This window comes from Capra hircus, chromosome 17 (genome assembly GCF_001704415.2).
Source record: "Capra hircus breed San Clemente chromosome 17, ASM170441v1, whole genome shotgun sequence".
Taxonomy (NCBI): Eukaryota; Metazoa; Chordata; class Mammalia; order Artiodactyla; family Bovidae; genus Capra; species Capra hircus.
The window spans coordinates 63,136,555-63,155,734 of record NC_030824.1 but is presented as its reverse complement, the minus strand read 5'-3'; the positions used below and the strand labels follow the sequence as shown (position 1 = coordinate 63,155,734).

Here is a 19,180-nt window from a genome sequence, read left to right as displayed (position 1 = left end):
GAATATTGGAATGGGGGTTGCCATTTCCTTCTCCAGGCGATCTTCCTGACCCAGGGATCGAACCCAGGTTTCCTGCATTGCAGGCAGATTCTTTACCATTAGAGCCACCAAGGAAGCTCATCACAGGAAATGAATATGTTCCAATCAAATTTCAATTTGTATTTTCTGATTCCAGTGCATATAATCAGCTGCTTACGGGCATACATCACACTGATGTCAACTCTCTTAACTCCTAGAAGCTCAAGAAGTGATTAAGACCCTGATGAACTAATGCTGCCTAGGCAGGAATGCTCTAGAAGTGAAAATCACTATAATACCTTCTAGAAGAGTTATACATTTTATCTGCATGTAAAAATCTGGACTGTATTAACTGAAAGTGAAAGTGAAGTGAAGTCACTCAGTCGTGTCCTACTCTTTGTGACCCCATGGACTGTAGCCTACCAAGCTCCTCTGTCCATGGGATTCTCCAGGCAAGAATATTGGAGTGGGTTGCCATTTCCTTCTCCAGGGGTATTAACTGAAAAGACACATAAAACATTAAAATGTGGATTACATAGCTAGGCTTTCACAAGTTTCCATTTACACAACTTTTGAATCTCATTAAAAATACTGTCTTTTTAATTTGCATTTTCACAATAGCATGTGTAACCATAATATTTTACCACTAAAAACATATAAGTGATACTAAACACTAGGTGTTTAATAAACTTAATTCTTCAGAAACACAGTAGTGTAACTGATGTCATTTTAATAAGTACCAATACATAGATATAATATTTAGATATCTTCCACAACTCACACTTAAAATGGCATTTAATGACTTACCATGTGGGCAAACAAAGAGCAATATTTAAAAATATAATCAAGCGTCTTTATGCTCACATTTAGAGAAGCTTGCCATAAACCACTACAAAACAAAAAAAGAAACTTTAAAATAAACTTTACTATTTCAAGTCTTATACCCTGAAATGCATATGGCAAAGCAGAATGCTCCTTCTGGGTATGTGTTACTTCATTCCTAACAATCCTCAGGCCCAGAAAATTAAACTTCTGTGGAGGCGAACCTCTAATGACTACGGGCTTTCCAACACTTTGCTGGGAGTCTGGCAGCTGCATCAGGCTGCAATTAAAAGTTCTAAAAATACACACACACCAAATATTCATGAAAGCTAGTCTTACTGTTCAAGTGTGGTACTCTTCCTAACTTAAGCAAAATGCAAGAGGTTAATTTTTTAAATCTAGGAGATTGCACAGCATTACTAAAAAATCAAATAAAGACTCTGGTACTATTTTTCTTCATAAAGTAATTTTTAGTTTAGATCCAATTAATTCCTCTTCTATGAGCCAGCACTCTAAGAATGTGGATGACCATAATCAAGCTTAACTTTTGCTCTCAAGGAAAATCAATGATTTTAAGGCTGAAAGTAAACAGTTCCCCCAACTAAAGGGATCAGAGTAAAACAGGCCAAAGAAGAGTTTCTTAAACTGCAAACAAGCCGATCATACATAAAATTTTGAGTCAGGCTTTACTTGGAAGAGAAAAATCACAGATTTCATCATGTCCTCAAAAGCTATTACGAGCCCTGAAAGATTTCTCATCTATAAAATTAGAAAGCTGTACTAAATAATTTCCTATCTCAACTGTAAATTCTAAAACACCATGCTGACTTTGCACCTGTCCTTGCTATTACCACAGGCATGATGAATAAATGACCTTTTCATAAAATCCAGTAAAACTTGTAAAGTACTATTATATACTATATATATTGGTAGAAATTGTGATCAGTAGACACTCACGATAGCATACAAAAACAACACAAATCCAAGAGTTAGCTATGACTAAAAGCGATAAACTTTACAAAGTAACTATTCCAAGTAATATCCCTGACTCAATTCTGAGTCAAAGTATCATACAGCTAAAAGTTACCTGACTTCACTAAATACCAGAAATATATTCATAGGACTTTTGGCATCTAGGCAAAAGTTATTAAAAAAATAATAATAACTGAATGAAATGATAGGTTTTTAGTTCAAGATTAAGGTGACATAGTACCATAATGTGGGCTACTTGCTTAAAAAAATAGTTTCTCCCTACTAATAAGCTTAACATCGTCAACACTGGTTGGTTGGCACTCGCCTTGAATACACAACCGATAAACACAGGTCAACTGGTTTTTCTCCTTATAAACTACTCTCTAGAACAGCAAGCAGCAAAGGTCGGAAGAGGAATGCATATGGGCTTCGATTTACACAACAGGTATTTTGCATAAAGTGCATTTTTCCATGCAAGAAATCAAGTATGACCACTTCGCCTAGCTGTCCTATCTAATCCACTCTTAAGTGTCTCCTAGCTTCAGAGACACTAGGGCACAAACCAGGAGTGTTGCCAACTAGACAACTTTGTGTCAACAGCTTTGACTGTATCTCTGGTATCCCCAAATACCTAAAAATCTCTTATTGGAATATGCCTCTAGGAATGCATCCTAAAGAAAGGAACTGATCTAATTGATGAACTGATCTAGTAATGTTAAAATCTGTATGTAGCAACAGGATCACAGGATTAAAAAAAAAAAAAAATGAGAAGCTGGAAACCCAAATGTCCAACAATAAGTTGGAGAAATGACAGTCTACTGAGACAACTGACCACTAGGTTCAGTCATTAAGTATGTAATATGCCGGTTATATGACGTGGAAGAGTATGATTAACAAATGAGAAAAGCAGGATACATGATTACACGTAAAATCCATGTTATGAAAACACTGTGCGTGCATATGCATGTAAATGAGCTTTGCAACCCTGGTTAAGTTACATCACCTCTTTGAGACAGTTCTCATCCATTCAGTTTAGCTCTGCTGCTCAATCATGCCCAACTCTTTGCAATACTGTGGACTGCAAAATGCCAGACTTCCCTGTCCATTACCAACTCCCAGAGCTTGCTCAAACTCATGTCCATCGAGTTGGTGATGCCATCCTATCATCTCATCCTCTGTCATCCCCTTCTCCTCCTGCCTTCAATCTTTCCCAGCATCAGGGTCTTTTCCAGTGACTCAGTTCTTTGCATCAGAGGGCCAAAGTACTGGAGTTTCAGCTTCAGCATCAGTTTAATGTGTACTCAGGACTGATTTCCTTTAGGATGGACTGGTTGGATCTCCTTGCAGTCCAAGGAACTCTCAACAGTCTTCTCCAACACCACAGTTCAAAAGCATCGATTCTTCAGTGCTCAGCTTTCTTTATGGCCCAACTCTCACATCCATACATGACTACTGAAAAAACCATACTTTGATTATACGGACCTTTGTCGGCAAAGTAATGCCTCTGCTTTACAGGGACAGAAAAGTAATAAAATAGCATCCACTTCAATGATTTTTGTGAGGATTAAGTGAGATAACATGTATCAAGTGTAGTACAGTAAGTACTCAATAAATATTCGCCATTATTGCTTTTATGTCTGAAAATTATCACTGAGTTCCTAACCACTAGATGCAATATACTATATGTAAACTTATACTAAAGCCTTTCTGTACCATGAAAAGTAAAAATAAAAATAAATCTCATTAACAAAACTGTTATTAGATGGTTCCTTTTAAGAAGTAGAGTGAGACTGGGGAAGCAGGGCAGACATGGAAAAAACCTTTCATTCTTTGCATTTCCCTGAATCTTTTGCATTTTTCAGTAAAAATATACTGATTTTACCTGAATAGTTTTCTCTTAAATGAAACGTGTGTAAATGAAAATATTGATAGAAACACTTGATTATGAAAACAAAGTGCTAAAGTGGAAAGATTGTACATTTAGCCTTCCCTGTAATTTCTGCAATGTCACATTTATTTTTTTTTAATCTATAAAATAACACTGAGGCATCTTTTTGTCAAGCATATAATCACTCCTTCACCTATATTTTTTCACTTTTCAGATCCTACTCAAAATATAACAATGGAAAGAGTGACAGGCTCTATTTTCTTCGGCTCCAAAATCACTGCAGATGATGACTGCAGCCATGAAATTAAAAATATGCTTGCTCCTTGAAAGAAAAGCTATGACCAACCTAGACAGAATATTAAAAAGCAGAGACATTACTTTTCCAGCAAAGGTCCATCTAGTCAAAGCTATGGTTTTTCCAGCAGTCATGTATGGATGTGAGAGTTGGACCATAAAGAAAGCAGAGCGCCAAAGAATAGATGATTTTAAACTGTGGTGTTGGAGAAGACTCTTGAGAGTCCCTTGGACTGCAAGGAGATCTAACCAGTCCATCCTAAAGGAAACCAGTCCTGAATATTCATTGAAAGACTGATGCTAAAGCTGAAACTCCAATACTTTGGCCACTTGATGTAAAGAACTGACTCACTGGAAAAGACCCTGATGCTGGGAAAGACTGAAGGCAAGAAAAGGGGACCACAGAGGGTGAGATGATAGGATGGCGTCACCAATTCAATGGATATGAGTTTGAGCAAGCTCCAAGAGTTAGTGATGGACAGGGAGGCCTGGCGTGCTACAGACCACGGGGTGGCAAAGAGTCGGACATGACTGAGCAAGTGAAATGACTGACTGACTCAAAATACAATTTAACCACACCACCTAATATTACACAGATTTTAGAGAAACCCCAGGTAAAGTTGCATCATGCTAAAACCTAAAAAAATTTGTTTGACACAAGGTTAACTTATTAGTTAACTTATTAGTTATTTGTCCTGTCCCTCATTATTATTAATAACATCACTGAAGCCTTTCCCAAAGCCTGACCACAGAGGGCGTACAGTGTAGCTGTGAAAAGTATGGAATCCAGGACCATCCTCTCTGGGTATGAACCCCAGTGCAGTATTCTGAGCAAGTTACTTGATTTCTCTACTTCAGCTTGCTCAGTGCTAAGTAAAAACTGCAATACCCAACTCTCAAGGCTGCTGTGAGGACTAGTGGAGAAGACTAATGCAAAGGATAACGTTAATGCCTGACCTCGGAAGCAGCTAGCTATATCTATGAGCTAATTAAGCTATTACTCTAAGCACTGCACAATACATATGTGACAAATTATACATTTTAATAATTAGTATAATCACTGAAAATACATTTATAACAAAAGTGAAACTAACTTCACACAATCTTTATGTTCTATGCACTACTCTAACTTGGACATCAAAGGCATAAATAAGGAAACAAGATTTTTCAGTGATGTCATTTTTATTTCACCTACACTTTACATTGCATAATTCACTGAGAACTAAAATTGTTTTTAAGTATCTCTTCTCCTAGTTTGCAATTGCAGTCATTACTAACCAAATTTCAGTGTTTTCCTACCGTTTCCCATAAAAGGGAAAAACTATTATTTAAGGTCAAGGGAAATTGCCTATACCATGGATATCAGAATAGCAAAACACAAACTTTGAAGAGTGATATCTAAATGCTCCGTCTTTCTTCCCACCTTTCAGACCACTCTTTGAAAAACGGGATTTGTTACATAAAAAACAAAGATTAATCTTTCCCCTCCTTCTTAAAGTAAGAGATATTTCTGCTTAGATTAAGGATCAAAAAACAAATGAAAAAAAAACAAATGAACATTCTCTCCCTCTCTATACCTGGATCCCAGCTGTACTGAAAAAAATCCCTAGTTACTCACAGTCTATTGATTCCTGATTGGAATAAATTTTCCATGACTTGAGATAGATTACCTATTCATACTTCAGAGGTGTGAATTTATCTAGGAGGACAAAACACTGTTGTCTGGACTTTTAGTATCTACAAAAGGAAATGCGGGAACTGGGAGCAGTGTGAGAATTAAAACCGAACTGTTCTCGTTGACCTCAAGGGAGAAGACTATCAGGATTAGATGAATTATAGAAAACATTTATATTCAACCATTTGATTTTTCTGCAGCAATTTTAGAGATTTTTTGCTTTAAATAAATATGGTTGGGTCATTACAAAGAAATGAATCTCCACTAGAAAAATGTGATGCTGGAAAAAGACACAAAAGAAGTATTATTCATAGTATAGTACCCATTAAAAAAAACTTTTTAAAAAGTGAGGATGGAAACCTTCATAAACTAAGATAGCTGATAAGATGGATGCCCTCCAAGGGGTTGCCATTGTTCCCCACAGAGGCCCCATGGTACACAGGCATCCTGAGGCTGGCACTGGTCCCAAAGTCTGGAAGCATTTTACCCCCAAAGCATCAACTGCAAGCAATTTCTGAGTCTGTTTTGCCTCTGCCCATGACAAGAATCAACTTGTTGCAAAGTTCCACTAAATATGTTTCTTTTACCTTAAAACTCTGCTGTTTCTGTGAAAGCTAAAAGCTAGACTCTTTTACAGATGTGGACAAAAGCTATATTTGGACCTTTCAGTCCCTTAACAGAATAAAGACATTTTTAAAAGAGAACTCTCCCCTGCTGCAGTTTATTCTAAGAAAGGCACTCTGATTTTCACAAAATTTAAAAAGTAAACCTCCTCTTTCTAAACAATTTAAAAATTCAAGATGATTTTGTTTTTAAAAACAAAAACAAAAGTCAAGCATTTAATCTAAATTAATTTCAAGTTAAAAAAAAACTACTTAGGGGAATAGTAACGATTTCTATTTACACAAATGTTTTTTTCTAGTCATCTCATCTATAAACACCTAGGTTGTATATTTTTTAAAAATTGATAAATATAACATCACTTTTAAGTATTAAATACTTGAGATTTTACAAAATTAAATCCTGATGTCTTAGGCTTCTCTTTAAATACAGGTAAAATGACTTGGGACATCTTTATTTAATTCCGTGTGAAACTACACTACCCAACAGTATGTCAGCCTTGCACAATGAATACCAACAGTCTGAAATCCAGGAGAATAAAGACTACAGACCATGACATTCAAACCCACCTGAGTCAGTTAGATAAAAAGTGGACAGAAAGGTTATGAGAATATCTAGGAGGTCTGCAATAAACCTAACTTGGAGCATGTGACCTAAATGATAACAAAGCTGATATTTTAATAAGTATCATTTCCCTTTGAAGCATTTCACTTACTTTACACCAGGATTTCTGAAACTCAGCATTATTGACATTTTGGACCCCAAAGAATTATTCTGTGGCCGTCCTGTGCATTGCAGGAGGGTCAGCAGTTTCCTCTGGCACCTACCCATTAAATGCCAGTCAAGATCACCAAAGCACGACTCACAGACATTGCAAAGTCCTCTAAAGGCAAAAGTGTACCCAGCTGAGCACTACAGCTTAATGCTAAAGAAAACCCAAGAATTCTCATGGACAAAATCCTGAAATGTGATTTTATCTTAAGTGATTTTGCAAAGAGACATAAAATACATCAGACTAACCAAGTCAGACCTTGTAAATGGAGATACTACTACTAGGAAGATGGGATCACCGGTTTAGAGGAGAGGAAAGGCTTCACAGACATGGCTTTCACAACATAAATGTTTCAGGCACATGGCACACAGGTACCTCTTCAACCAAGAAAAGCTTTCAAGCCAGAAAAGATAACCAGGGCCCTTCAAAACTCTAGCACAGGTGTCAGAATGGGATCACTAGGCTGTTCATGATGAACTGATTAATTGCCTACAAACTGTTTAACCTCCATCCTTGTGTCAAAGACCAGACTAATTAAAGTGAGAACAAAAGGTGAGTAGGAAGAAACCAGGAAAAAGAACATTAAAGTCAACGCAGATAGTCTAAACTTTTGTGCAGAGACAATTCATTAACACATTTTAGTTCCTTTCTCATCAACTAAGCAAAGCTCTTCTTTTCTTGAGAGTTTTTAGAGAGCAGATAGTTTAGAAAAATTCATTTTATGGGAAAAAAAATTAAAATGAACACTGACCACTTAAAGATTTGCATTAATCTTAAGCACAAGACAAATCTCAGGCTATTTCAAAGCAAGATTTAATCTCTTCACACTTATAAACCAACAAAAAGACAAACTTGATGTTTTAAATAGTAAATCCACCTACAGTACAAATGTTGAACCCATGCCCAGAAAATTACAGTTTTTAAGGGTACCTGGCAATCTGAAAATATAATATGCCAAAGCTGTGTCTATCAAAAATGAAATCTATAATTTTTCCAAATCAACATTTTATTTCAAAGTTTAAAAATCTCTCTTTTCTTTGCACATGGGAAATAATGTTTTAATCTTTTTAAGACATGAACAGTGACAAAAATGATACATGTAACATTCTATAACCACATGCCAAAATTTCAATGATTAACTCAATGTTTTAATTTCTATGATCTGATTGAAATCAGTCTTATTTTCTTTCTCAGTGCTTGAGTTTCTGCTTCTAAGCAGACACGAGAAAGAAGTAGTGGAAATCAAAACAGCAAATGCTGGATTTCTGATGTTAACTATAATTTGTTGCCTTCTGAATTCATTAAAAAAAATTATTCCTCTACTTTTCTTAACACAAAACTGAAAACATACTACAGTGTTTTTCCTTTGCTTTTTCCACTTAACATTTTCTTTTATCTTTAAATATTCCTCCACCACAATTTTCAATACCTACTATACATAAATCTTATGGTAATACCATTTAACTGCTTTTTACTTTAGAGATTTTAAATTATTCCCAATCTTTTGATCTGATTGCTAGAAAATTTTTATGCACAATTATGTTTGTATCTTCAGTTATTTAGGATAAATTCCTACAAGTTAATTTACTAGTTCAAACAGGAAAAATATTTTGAAGTTATACAAAAAAATTGCTTTCCATAAAGATGAGATGGAGTACACTTCCACTCTTTGGAAATGCCAATTCACCGCACATTAAACAATAACATTTTCTTTAAAAAAAAAAAAAACTATCAACTTTAAATAGTAATAATAATATCTCATTGCCTTAATTTACATTCTTGTTAGTGACACTGAACTTTTTTATGCTTACAATTTATAATCCTATCTTCTCAAATTGTCTGTTTAGCCCTTTATCTACTTTTCCATTGTAATGTTGGTTTTTTTCATATTAAACTACTATGACTCAACATAAATGGACATAATCTTTGCTTGACATCTAGAGACTTAAAATTGGTATGCTTAACCAATCAACCTTCCCTTCATAATTAATTTTTCCACTGCTTTCATACTTAGAAAATCCTTTCCCATTGCAACCACCTACATATCATCCTTTCGTTCTTTTGCCTCATTTCGACATCTATATGTTTAAGACACCTGGAGCTTATTTTTGGTATGGTTATGAGGATGTGGATTTGATATCTGGCAGCATGACAGCCAATGAATCATTATTTCCAAAATTCTCCTGCTTATTTTTTCAGATTAACTTTTAAAACCACTTTGTCAGGTACTGCTCTCCTCACTCCAAAACAATCTTATTTACATTCTTAAGGAAACTGCATTTAATCAGTACAAAAAATCAGGAGAGTTGATGAGAGTTAAACTATAAAGAAGGCTGAGCGCCAAAGAACTCATGCTTTTAAACTGTAGTGCTGGATAAGACTCTTGAGATTCCCTTGGATTGCAATATCAAACCAGTCAATCCTAAAGGAAATCAATCCTGAATAGTCTTTGGAAGGACTGATGCTGAAGCTCCATACTTCGGCCACCTGATGTGAAGAACTGACTTAGAAAAGACCCTGATGCTGGGAAAGATTGAAGGCAGGATGAGAAGGGGATGACAGAGGATGAGATGGTTGGATGGCATCACCGACTCAATGGACATGAGTTTGAGCAAGCTCCAGGAGATGGACAGGGAAGCCTGGCGTGCTCCAGTCCGTGGAGTTACAAGGAGTCAGACATGACTGAGTGATGGAACAACAACAAAAATCAACATGATAGTATCAGGTGCTATCAGGCATCCTTACCAGGTACCTGAGTGTCATAGAAACACTTCCTGAAACTCATTTGTTTTCCAATACATGGGCTTTTGAGATACCCCATGTTCAAGGTCTGGAGAGGCTGCTGCGCTTCACTGGACCAGCTGAGTGGAAATACCCCACGTCCAAGGTCAGAAAAACCTCAGTAAGACGGTAGGCACTGGAGTGGCTGTGAAGAGATAACCCACATCCAGGGGCAAAGGAGAAGCCCCAGCGGGATGGTAGGAGGGGCGAATACATGTTCAGAATTAAACCCCGTTCCCACCAGAGATGTTCAGAGGGCTCAAACAAACCTTGCGTGCACCTGGACCCAGGGACCCCACAGAGACTGAGACAGAACTGTGAGCATCTCCTGCGGAGGGGCGGGTCGGCAGTGGTCTGGCACAGGGACAGGGGCTCTGGGTGTGGGTGTGGCATAAGTGCTCTTGGAGGAGGTCGCCATTAACACCACCAGAACCGCCAGAACTTACAGAGGACTGGGAAACACACGCTTGGAGGGCACAACAGAACCTTGTGCACCAGGACTCAGGAGAAAGGAGCAGCGACCCCACTTGCCTGTGAGTGTCTGGGAGCCTCCGGTGAAGGCGTGGGCCACTGGTGGCCTGCCGCAGGGCTGGGGGCACGGACTGTAGCAGCGCATGCGTGGGATCTTTTGAGGGAGGTCACCACTGTCTTCACTACCCCCACCACAGTTTCAGTTCAGTCGTTCAGTCGTGTCCAGCTATTTGCGACCCCATGGACTGCAGCATGCCAGGCTTCCCTCTCCATCACCAACTCCCAGAGTTTACTCAAACTCATGTCCATTGAGTTGGTGATGCCATCCAACCATCTCATCCTCCGTTGTCCCCTTTTCTTCTTGCTCTCAATCTTTACCAGCATCAGGGTCTTTTCAAATGACTCAGCTCTTCACATCAGGTGGCCAAAGTATTGGAGTATCAGCTTCAACACCAGTCCTTCCAATGAACACCTAGGACTGATCTCCTTTAGGATGGACTGGTTGGATCTCCTTGCAATCCAAGGGACTCTCAAGAGTCTTCTCCAACACCACAATTCAAAAGCATCAATTCTTCGGTGCTCAGCTTTCTTTATAGTCCAACTCTCACATTCATAGACGACTACTGGAAAGACCACAGCCTTGACTAGATGGACCTTTGTTGGCAAAGTAATGTCTCAGCTTTTCGATATGCTGTCTGGGCTGGTCTAACTTTTCTTCCACAGAGTAAGTGCCTTTTGATTTCATGGCTGCAGTCACCATCTGCAGTTGAGCTATTTCATATCCTAAAAGATGATGCTATGAAAGTGTTGAACTCAATATGCCACCAAATTTGGAAAACTCAGCAGTGGGCACAGGAGTGTAAAGAGTCAGTTTTCATTCCAAACCCTAAGAAAGGAAATGCTAAAGAATGCTCAAACTACCGCACAGCTGCACTCATCTCACATGCTAGTAAAGTAATACTCAAAATTCTCCAAGCCAGGCTTCAACAATACATGAACCATGAACTTCCAGATGGTCAAGCTGGTTTTAGAAAAGGCAGAGGAACCAGTTATCAAATTGCCAATATCTGCTGGATCATCGAAAAAGCAAGAGAGTTCCAGAAAAACATCTATTTCTGCTTTATAGATTACGCCAAAGCCTTTGACTGTGTGGATCACAATAAACTGTGGAAAATTCTGAAAGAGATGGGAATACCAAACCACCTGACCTGCCTTTTGACAAATCTGTATGCGGGTCAGGAAGCAGCAGTTAGAACTGGACATGGAACAACAGACTGGTTCCAAATAGAAAAAGGAGTACATCAAGGCTGTATATTGTCACCCTGCTTATTTAACTTATATGCAGAATACATCATGAGAAAGGCTGGGTCAGATGAGGCACAAGCTGGAATCAAGATTGCCAGGAGAAATATCAATAACCTCAGATTGCAGATGACACCACCTTTATGGCAGAAAGTGAAGAACTAAAAAGCCTCTTGATGAAAGTGAAAGAGGAGAGTGAAAAAGTGGGCTTAAAGCTCAACATTCAGAAAACGAAGATCATGGCATCTGGTCCCATCACTTCACGGCAAACGGGGAAACAGTGGAAGCAGTGGCTGACTTTATTTTTGGGGGCTCCAAAATCACTGCAGATGGTGATTGCAGGCGTGAAATTAAAAGACACTTACTCCTTGGAATGAAAGTTATGATCAACCTAGACAGCATATTAAAAAGCAGAGATATTACTTTGTTAACAAAGGTTCGTCTAGCCAAGGCTATGGTTTTTCCAGTAGTCATGTATGGAAAGACTATACATACATGTGAGAGTTGGACTATAAAGAAAGCGGAGCACTGAAGAATTGATGCTTTTGAACTGTGGTGTTGGAAAGACTCTTGAGAGTCCCTTGGATTGCAAGGAGATCCAACCAGTCCATCCTAAAGGAGATCAGTCCTAGGTGTTCATTGGAAGGACTGATGCTGAAGCTGAAACTCCAATTCTCTGGCCACCTGATGCAAAGAGCGGGCTTATTTGAAAAGACGCTGATGCTGGGTAAGATTGAAGGCTGGAGGAGAAGGGGACAACAAAGGGTGAGATGGTTGGATGGCATCACCAACTCAATGGACATGAGTTTGTGTAAACTCTGGGAGTTGGTGATGGACAGGGCGGCCTGGCGTGCTGCGGTTCATGGGGTCGCAAAGAGTCGGACACGACTGAGCAACTGAACTGAACTGACATGGGCTTTTGTTTCAGGTAAGAATTTTTCTTTTCCTAGTGTATTAAAGAACTCGTCCCCCATTTTACTACTAGATCTTTAACAGAATACAGATTTGTATTTTGTCAATGCCTTTGTGACAGTGTTTGGGAACGTGTGTACTCTGCCTTTCCCTCTAGATCTCATGTATGAAAGGGTTTCTTAATAGTAAGGCATCCTTTAATTTCTGTCTAAGTCTACTCATAACAATAGTCTTTAATATGTTGGTGATTTGCATTGCTTGTGCTTTACTTAACATTTTTAAATATAAATATTTCTACCTGGAGTTTTTTCAAAGATAATTTTCTGAATACTAAAATTTCAGGGATTTCTATTTCAATTAGGTGTTCAATTTCTATAGTTTATTTACATTTTCCCTGAACAACATTCATTTGGAGATTTCCAAATCTGTTTCTGCTTTTAAAGTCTTTACTGAATTCCAGTTTATACTCTATTTATGTTTCCTAATTTGCTGCACCTTTGATTTTCATTTTTCCTCTTGTCAGGCATCTTACACATCTGTCTTCCCACTTCTAGTCTTCTATGCATCCACCAACAACCAGCTATTTGATTTACCAAATCTCCTTTCTGTCCTGTGGTCTAATTTTTTTTTCACTTACTTGCAAGATGAATCTTAAGGTGTTTTGTATTGTGCTGTGCTAGTAACTTAAAATGCAAAGTGTCTATTTCCATTCATACTGTGAATCTATTTTGGGACAGGCTTCTATGAAATGTTATGCCTTCTCACTATCAATTTTAATCAATAAAGTCATTGTAAACTCACTATCATGTACTAGAACTTTTAGAATCTACTGTATAAAATTTTGTTTAAGATAACAACCCAGTAACTAGATCTGGTCTTAGAAAATTGGAAACTAATTGTGTTTTTACAGAAGACATTGCTCCAGTGTTTATTATGCATTCTCAGCACTACACAAGCCAAACACTTCAAAATAAATTAAGTATGTTCGAGGAAAGAAATAAAATGGAATAAAGTAACAAATTGAATGCTGGAAACTACAATGTTTAATACAATGTAAATCTAAACAACTACTGAAATTAGGAAAAAATACACTTTGGAAGTCTCATGTTTCTTTTTAGAAATGATAATCTGATTGTGGTGAAACTCAATATTTGTGTATCTGCTATTCATGCATTCTTGCTATCTACTCAACTTTTTCTTAGCATATTAGGTTCCCTGGTATATTGTTACTATAATTTGGCCTGCATATTCCTGTATAATTTGTGTAGATTTTTCAGAAATGCTGCTTAATTACCTCCACTGTTCCCTATGAAACTCACATGAACATTCCTATGAAAGTACATTTTTGAAACGCATTTTCTATATTATACATAAGTAGGCAGGAAAGAGTTTCCTAAAAGTATTAAATATCTTTTATTTTTACTTCTGTGATTTACCCAAACTCATAATGACTCTACTGGTCAACAGATGTTTTCATTCTTAAATAGAGAATATTTCATTTTCATGTAGCAGCCTTTTCAACTTACACTCTCCCCTCAGCAGTTCACATTTCCCTCTAGGTTGGCACAGCTACCATGGAAAACAGTATGGATGTTCCTCAGAAAACTACAAACAGAATTATCATATGATCCAGCAATCCCACTCCTGGGCATGTACCCTGAGAAAACTGTGATTCCAAAGGTGCACGCAACCCCAGGCTCACAGCAGCCAAGAAACGGAAGCACGCTAAAGGTCCACCAACAGAGGAACGGATAGAGGTGTGCCACGTACACCCAGCGGAGGATTACGGAGCCACAGAAAGAAGGGAGCAATGCCATTTGCAGCAACATGGATGCAACTAGAGATTATCGTACTGAAGTGAAGTCAGAAAAATAAAGCCAAATACCAGATGATATCACTTCTTTTTGGAATCCAAAATATGACACAAATGAACACCTATGAAACAGAAACAGAATCATGGACACAGAGAACAGACTGCTGCTGCTGCTGCTGCTGAGTCGCTTCAGTTGTGTCCGACTCTGTGCGACCCCAGAGACGGCAGCCCACCAGGCTCCCCCGTTCCTGGGATTCTCCAGGCAAGAACACTGGAGTGGGTTGCCATTTCCTTCTCCAATGCATGAAAGTGAAAAGTCAGAGTGAAGTCGCTCAGCCGTGTCCGACTCTTAGCGACCCCCATGGACCACAGCCTAGCAGGCTCCTCCATGGGATTTTCCAGGCAAGAGTAGTGGAGTGGGCTGCCATTGCCTTCTCCGAGAGAAGAGACTGGTGCTTGCCAAGGGGAGGGGGCTGGGGGAGGCACAGAGTGGGAGGTTGAGGCTAGTGGATGGAAGCTTTTATATACAGAATGGATAAACAAAAAGGCCCTACTGCATAGCACACACACCTATATTCAATAGCCTATGATTAAACCATAACAGAAAAGAACTGAATCACTTTGCTAAACAACAGTAACACTATACTTCAAAAAGTTTATGATAGATTTCTCTACATCTCTTTACAGAGACTTGGGTAAAGAGACAAGGAAGCCGCTTGCTTACATTTTTCATGATAAAGACCAAGATGCACACGCTCCTCACAAGTACAACTAGGAGAATTATTTCTAGTCAACTCTGACATTCATATTGTTAACTAGGTAACTCCCGTGGTACAGAGGGGTTTAAAAGCAAGCTAGGGCATGTGGGGCTAGAAACATCCTACCTGCTTCCCGTCCAGCGTGCAGAGCCTCTTCACCACTCCTGAGTCCAGCTTAATGGCGTCGGTGATATCTGTTAAGACCTGTTCGAAGGAGTGAGCAGTCTTCTTATTCAGGAGGATCCGCACAGCTTTTCTAGGCTTCACTCCACTTCGAATCACGGTCACTAATTTGGGCTTGATGAAATCTTTACTTTCCTTTACTTCACTCTTCACTGAGGAGGGAGGAGCCGAGCGGGTGGTCCCACCCTTGATGTTCACAGACCAGTTCGGATTAACGTTTTTGGTGTAGTCCACTTTACGAAATGGCTCATTTGATGCGCACACGTAACTCTCACCTAAAAAGAAAAAAAATCAGGTTTATCAATGTAATTATTCCCACTGTGGAAGCATTTTCTATGAAGCACAAATGCTGTAAGTCCATTAAGTGACTCTTCAGCTTAATAGGTTCAGCATTCTCCCCACAGCCCTTTCTTTTTCACAGCATCTTGTGTGATGCTATTCATAATGTGTGCATGAGTGAAACGCACAGGAAAAGAAACTAAAGATCTGAGTTTCTTTCTGGTCACATGTCACCCTGCATAAAGCAGCTTGTGAGACCTCAGTTCCCTGATCAGGGATCAAACCCACCCCTCAGCAGTGAAAGTGCAGAGTCCCAACCACTGGACCACCAGGGAATTTCCTGCACTTTGCTTCTCAGCATCATTGTCTATAAAGGGAAGTTGTTGAATCAGGCGAATTCTAAGTTACTCCTTGCTTACAAAAGTCCATTAACTAACTTTTAATGTCTCATTCTGGAAGAAATAACTAAATCACAAGATAATATATTCACATAAAGAAGTAAAACTTTTCCTCCTCTTTCCAATTATGTATTTCAGCCCTCAAAGAAAAATTTCTACAAAATTCGCAGAGCTGACTAAATTGTATTCAGTTATACGATCATTTACTCAACGAAACTACAAAAATGAAGCTAGAGTTTTGTCAGCTCAAAGAAATATACCACAAGATTTTTTTTCCTTAATGGCAGAATGAATTTAAAATAATTAATTTAAACAGATACCCTTTGCAATGCCTACTTAAATGAGGAAGGATTATTAGTTAAAATGATGCGTTCATTATTCATGTAGGCTTTGGCTTAATTTTTACTAAGTAAAACATAGCAACTGTACTATTTTTCAATTGGTTAAACTGATCCAAATGTTCATTACTTTTAAGTTCCAAAATTATATATTGAAAAAAAAATATCACAATTTTTCTCTCAGGAAACTCAGAAGACACCTAATTCTTTTAGTCTCAACTTTCTGGTATAAAAGACAAAAGGATTACACGCTAAGATTTTCTCTAAAGTATCTTCTAACTCAAAAAGAATTCACTTTCTGTCACATATGTAATATAATGGCCTCATTTCAAATAGACGATACGAGCCTTAAATGCTAAAAACAAAATGACCAAAACAAGTAGAGGGGAATTCTTGAGGAAAACCTATTAATGCAAATATTATTTTTAACTATTGTCAGAATGTTTTGAAGTCTTAATTAATGCAGATCGCAAAGATTCCCGAAGGTATGTGAACAATTCAGGAACAGATGAGACACAAAAGTATCTGAAAAGAGGAGCAGCGTCTTCTGTTTAAAGGTCCAACGGGGCCACTGCCCACAGAAAGCTAGGGAACCAGCCTCAGGCTTCAATGCTCCTTCTTCACCAATACTCTGAAATCTAGCCCAACCACCACCATTTAGAGATTTTCCATCTCTGTAGGTTTATCATTTTTCACAATGTGGGAAAACAGCATGTAATTCAAAAGTAAGTGTAAATTTAGAAAAATGGAACTATATATCACATACATGTATTCATGAGCTAAGATAAATCGTTACAATCCTGCTTTAATTTTATAGAGAAAACCATTCTCACATTGAAAAACTTACTATTTTTACCTATGATAAAGTTTAATTGCATGTTTGATCCAAAACATTAAGTTGGAAGATAAAAGAAGGAATCTCAGCAAGAAAAAGGGATTGTTCTTTTTTAAGGCCAGAGAAATCAGCTAGGGGAGAGTCTTTCCACACATAAAGAGAAATGATAATGGCCAAACAAGCGCTAATATGTCAGATTACCCTGATCAAACTAGCCCCTTCAAAGCTGATATGTCAACCAGGAAAGCTGCCTTTTACATTTTCCTTTTGCCTCTTTACACGAGTTCAGAATGCCAGAATGAAAACAGGTAAAGAAAGCCCATCTCTCAATTTTGTGTGTGGTTACTGATTAATTTTTACTTCCTTCCTCTCTCTTCCTTTCTTCATAATGTTTCTATTAGAAACTTGTGGATCAGTTCTATAATAAACATGTAAAGTTCTGAACCTGGCCTGACTAATGCCTGCTGAACAGAGCTTCATCCTGTTCTGCACCCATGGCAGACACGAGCGTTCATAGAGCACCCTTCTGTTTAGCCCAGACTTTCTCCTCACCATTCACTGGAGTGCCTGCTCACACGACAGGTGCCCCCATGACAGCAAACCCACCTTGGTATCCCTGGCACTCAACATTTCAGCACAAAGTTTCAAGACGTGATTTTGAGGTCAGCCCTGAGTTTCTGTATTCTGGACACAGAAATCCCTATATAAAGATGTCACACCTTGACAAAGTAGCCACTGAGATGCCTCAACTAGCCTCTCCTGGTTCCCCTCCATCAAACAATCTCCTGACGACAATTCTGTCATTTACACAGATCTGCCTACAGGGAGAGAATATGTGGACAAAAGCACTTACACACTTTGGTTCCTAAGGCAGTGATAGTTCCTGCTATTAAACAATAAAACCTTATTCTTTGTTAGACACCAGGCAACTACAAGATTGAGTAGAAGCAATCCGTCTTCCAACAACCAGATTTATGCTTCTGTTTGAAATCTGTTGTCCCCCTGCCAATGAGTCACTGCTCCCTTTTTCCCCATCCTGGTGAGGAACATCACTTCCTATTCAACTCCTCAGCCAGAGACCTAGGCATCATCCCTCACCCTTACGTTTTCCCTACAAACTATATTCTGGTATCAAATTCCATCTGCTTTATCTTCTAAATGTTTCTCTCTTAAAAAAAGATTTTGGACTTCCCTGTGCTCCAGTGGTTAAGAATCTGCCCTGCAATGCAAGGGACACTGGTTCGATCCCTAGTCCGGGAAGATCCCATATGCCACACGGCAACTAAGTCCGTGCACCAAAGCTACTGAGCCAGCGCTCTGGAGCCCAAGGGCCGCAACCGCTGAGGCCGCTGCCTTAGAGCCCGTGCTCTGCAACAGGGGAGCCACCACAATGAGAAGCCGTGCGTCACAGCTAGAGAGTAGCCCCTGCTCCTCACAACTAGAGAAAGCCTGTGCACAGCAACCAAGACTCCTCACAACCAAAATAAATGAATACCAAGAAAAGGAGTTTATTGGAGCATCACTGCTGCACAGTGTCGTATTAACCTTCTAAATATTCCTAAAAATATCCCTCCTCTCTGCCCTCATCAGCACCTACTTCCCCCCTGGGTCAGTGAAAGAGTCTTCTGTTTCCTACACATTCTCCAGAGAGGAAACAAGGTTTCCAAACGGCAGTGCATTTAATGCTAAGGACACAGCTGACAAAGTATGCCCTCAAGTAGTGAACCTTGGTATATGCATAAAATGCTACACTGTGAGAGAATTATTTTTTCTTTTAAATCACAGGTCTAATTAAGAAAGTAATAATGCAATATTACCCAAATAAAATGTAATAAGCACATGCTCAATTATCACCCCTGGTGGCTCAGACAGTAAAGAGTCTGCCCGCAATGCGGCAGACACAGGTTCAGTCCCTGGGTTGGGAAGATTCCCTGGAGAAGGAAATGGCAACCCACTCCAGTACTCTTGCCTGGAGAATCCCATGGACAGAGGAGCCTGGTGGGCTGCAGGCCACAGGGTTGCAAACAGTTGGACACGACTGAACGACT

General features: G+C 38.8%; 1 protein-coding gene across 1 annotated transcript in view; it reads right to left on the bottom strand.

Moving 5' to 3' along the window:
• DCLK2 (doublecortin like kinase 2) overlaps positions 1 to 19,180 on the bottom strand; it is a 190,598-nt gene that overhangs the window by 150,470 nt on the left and 20,948 nt on the right. Inside the window, exon 2 of the mRNA XM_018061207.1 lies at positions 15,226 to 15,557. Coding sequence (XP_017916696.1) covers positions 15,226 to 15,557 — 332 coding nt within the window. The remainder of the gene's footprint in view (positions 1 to 15,225; positions 15,558 to 19,180) is intronic.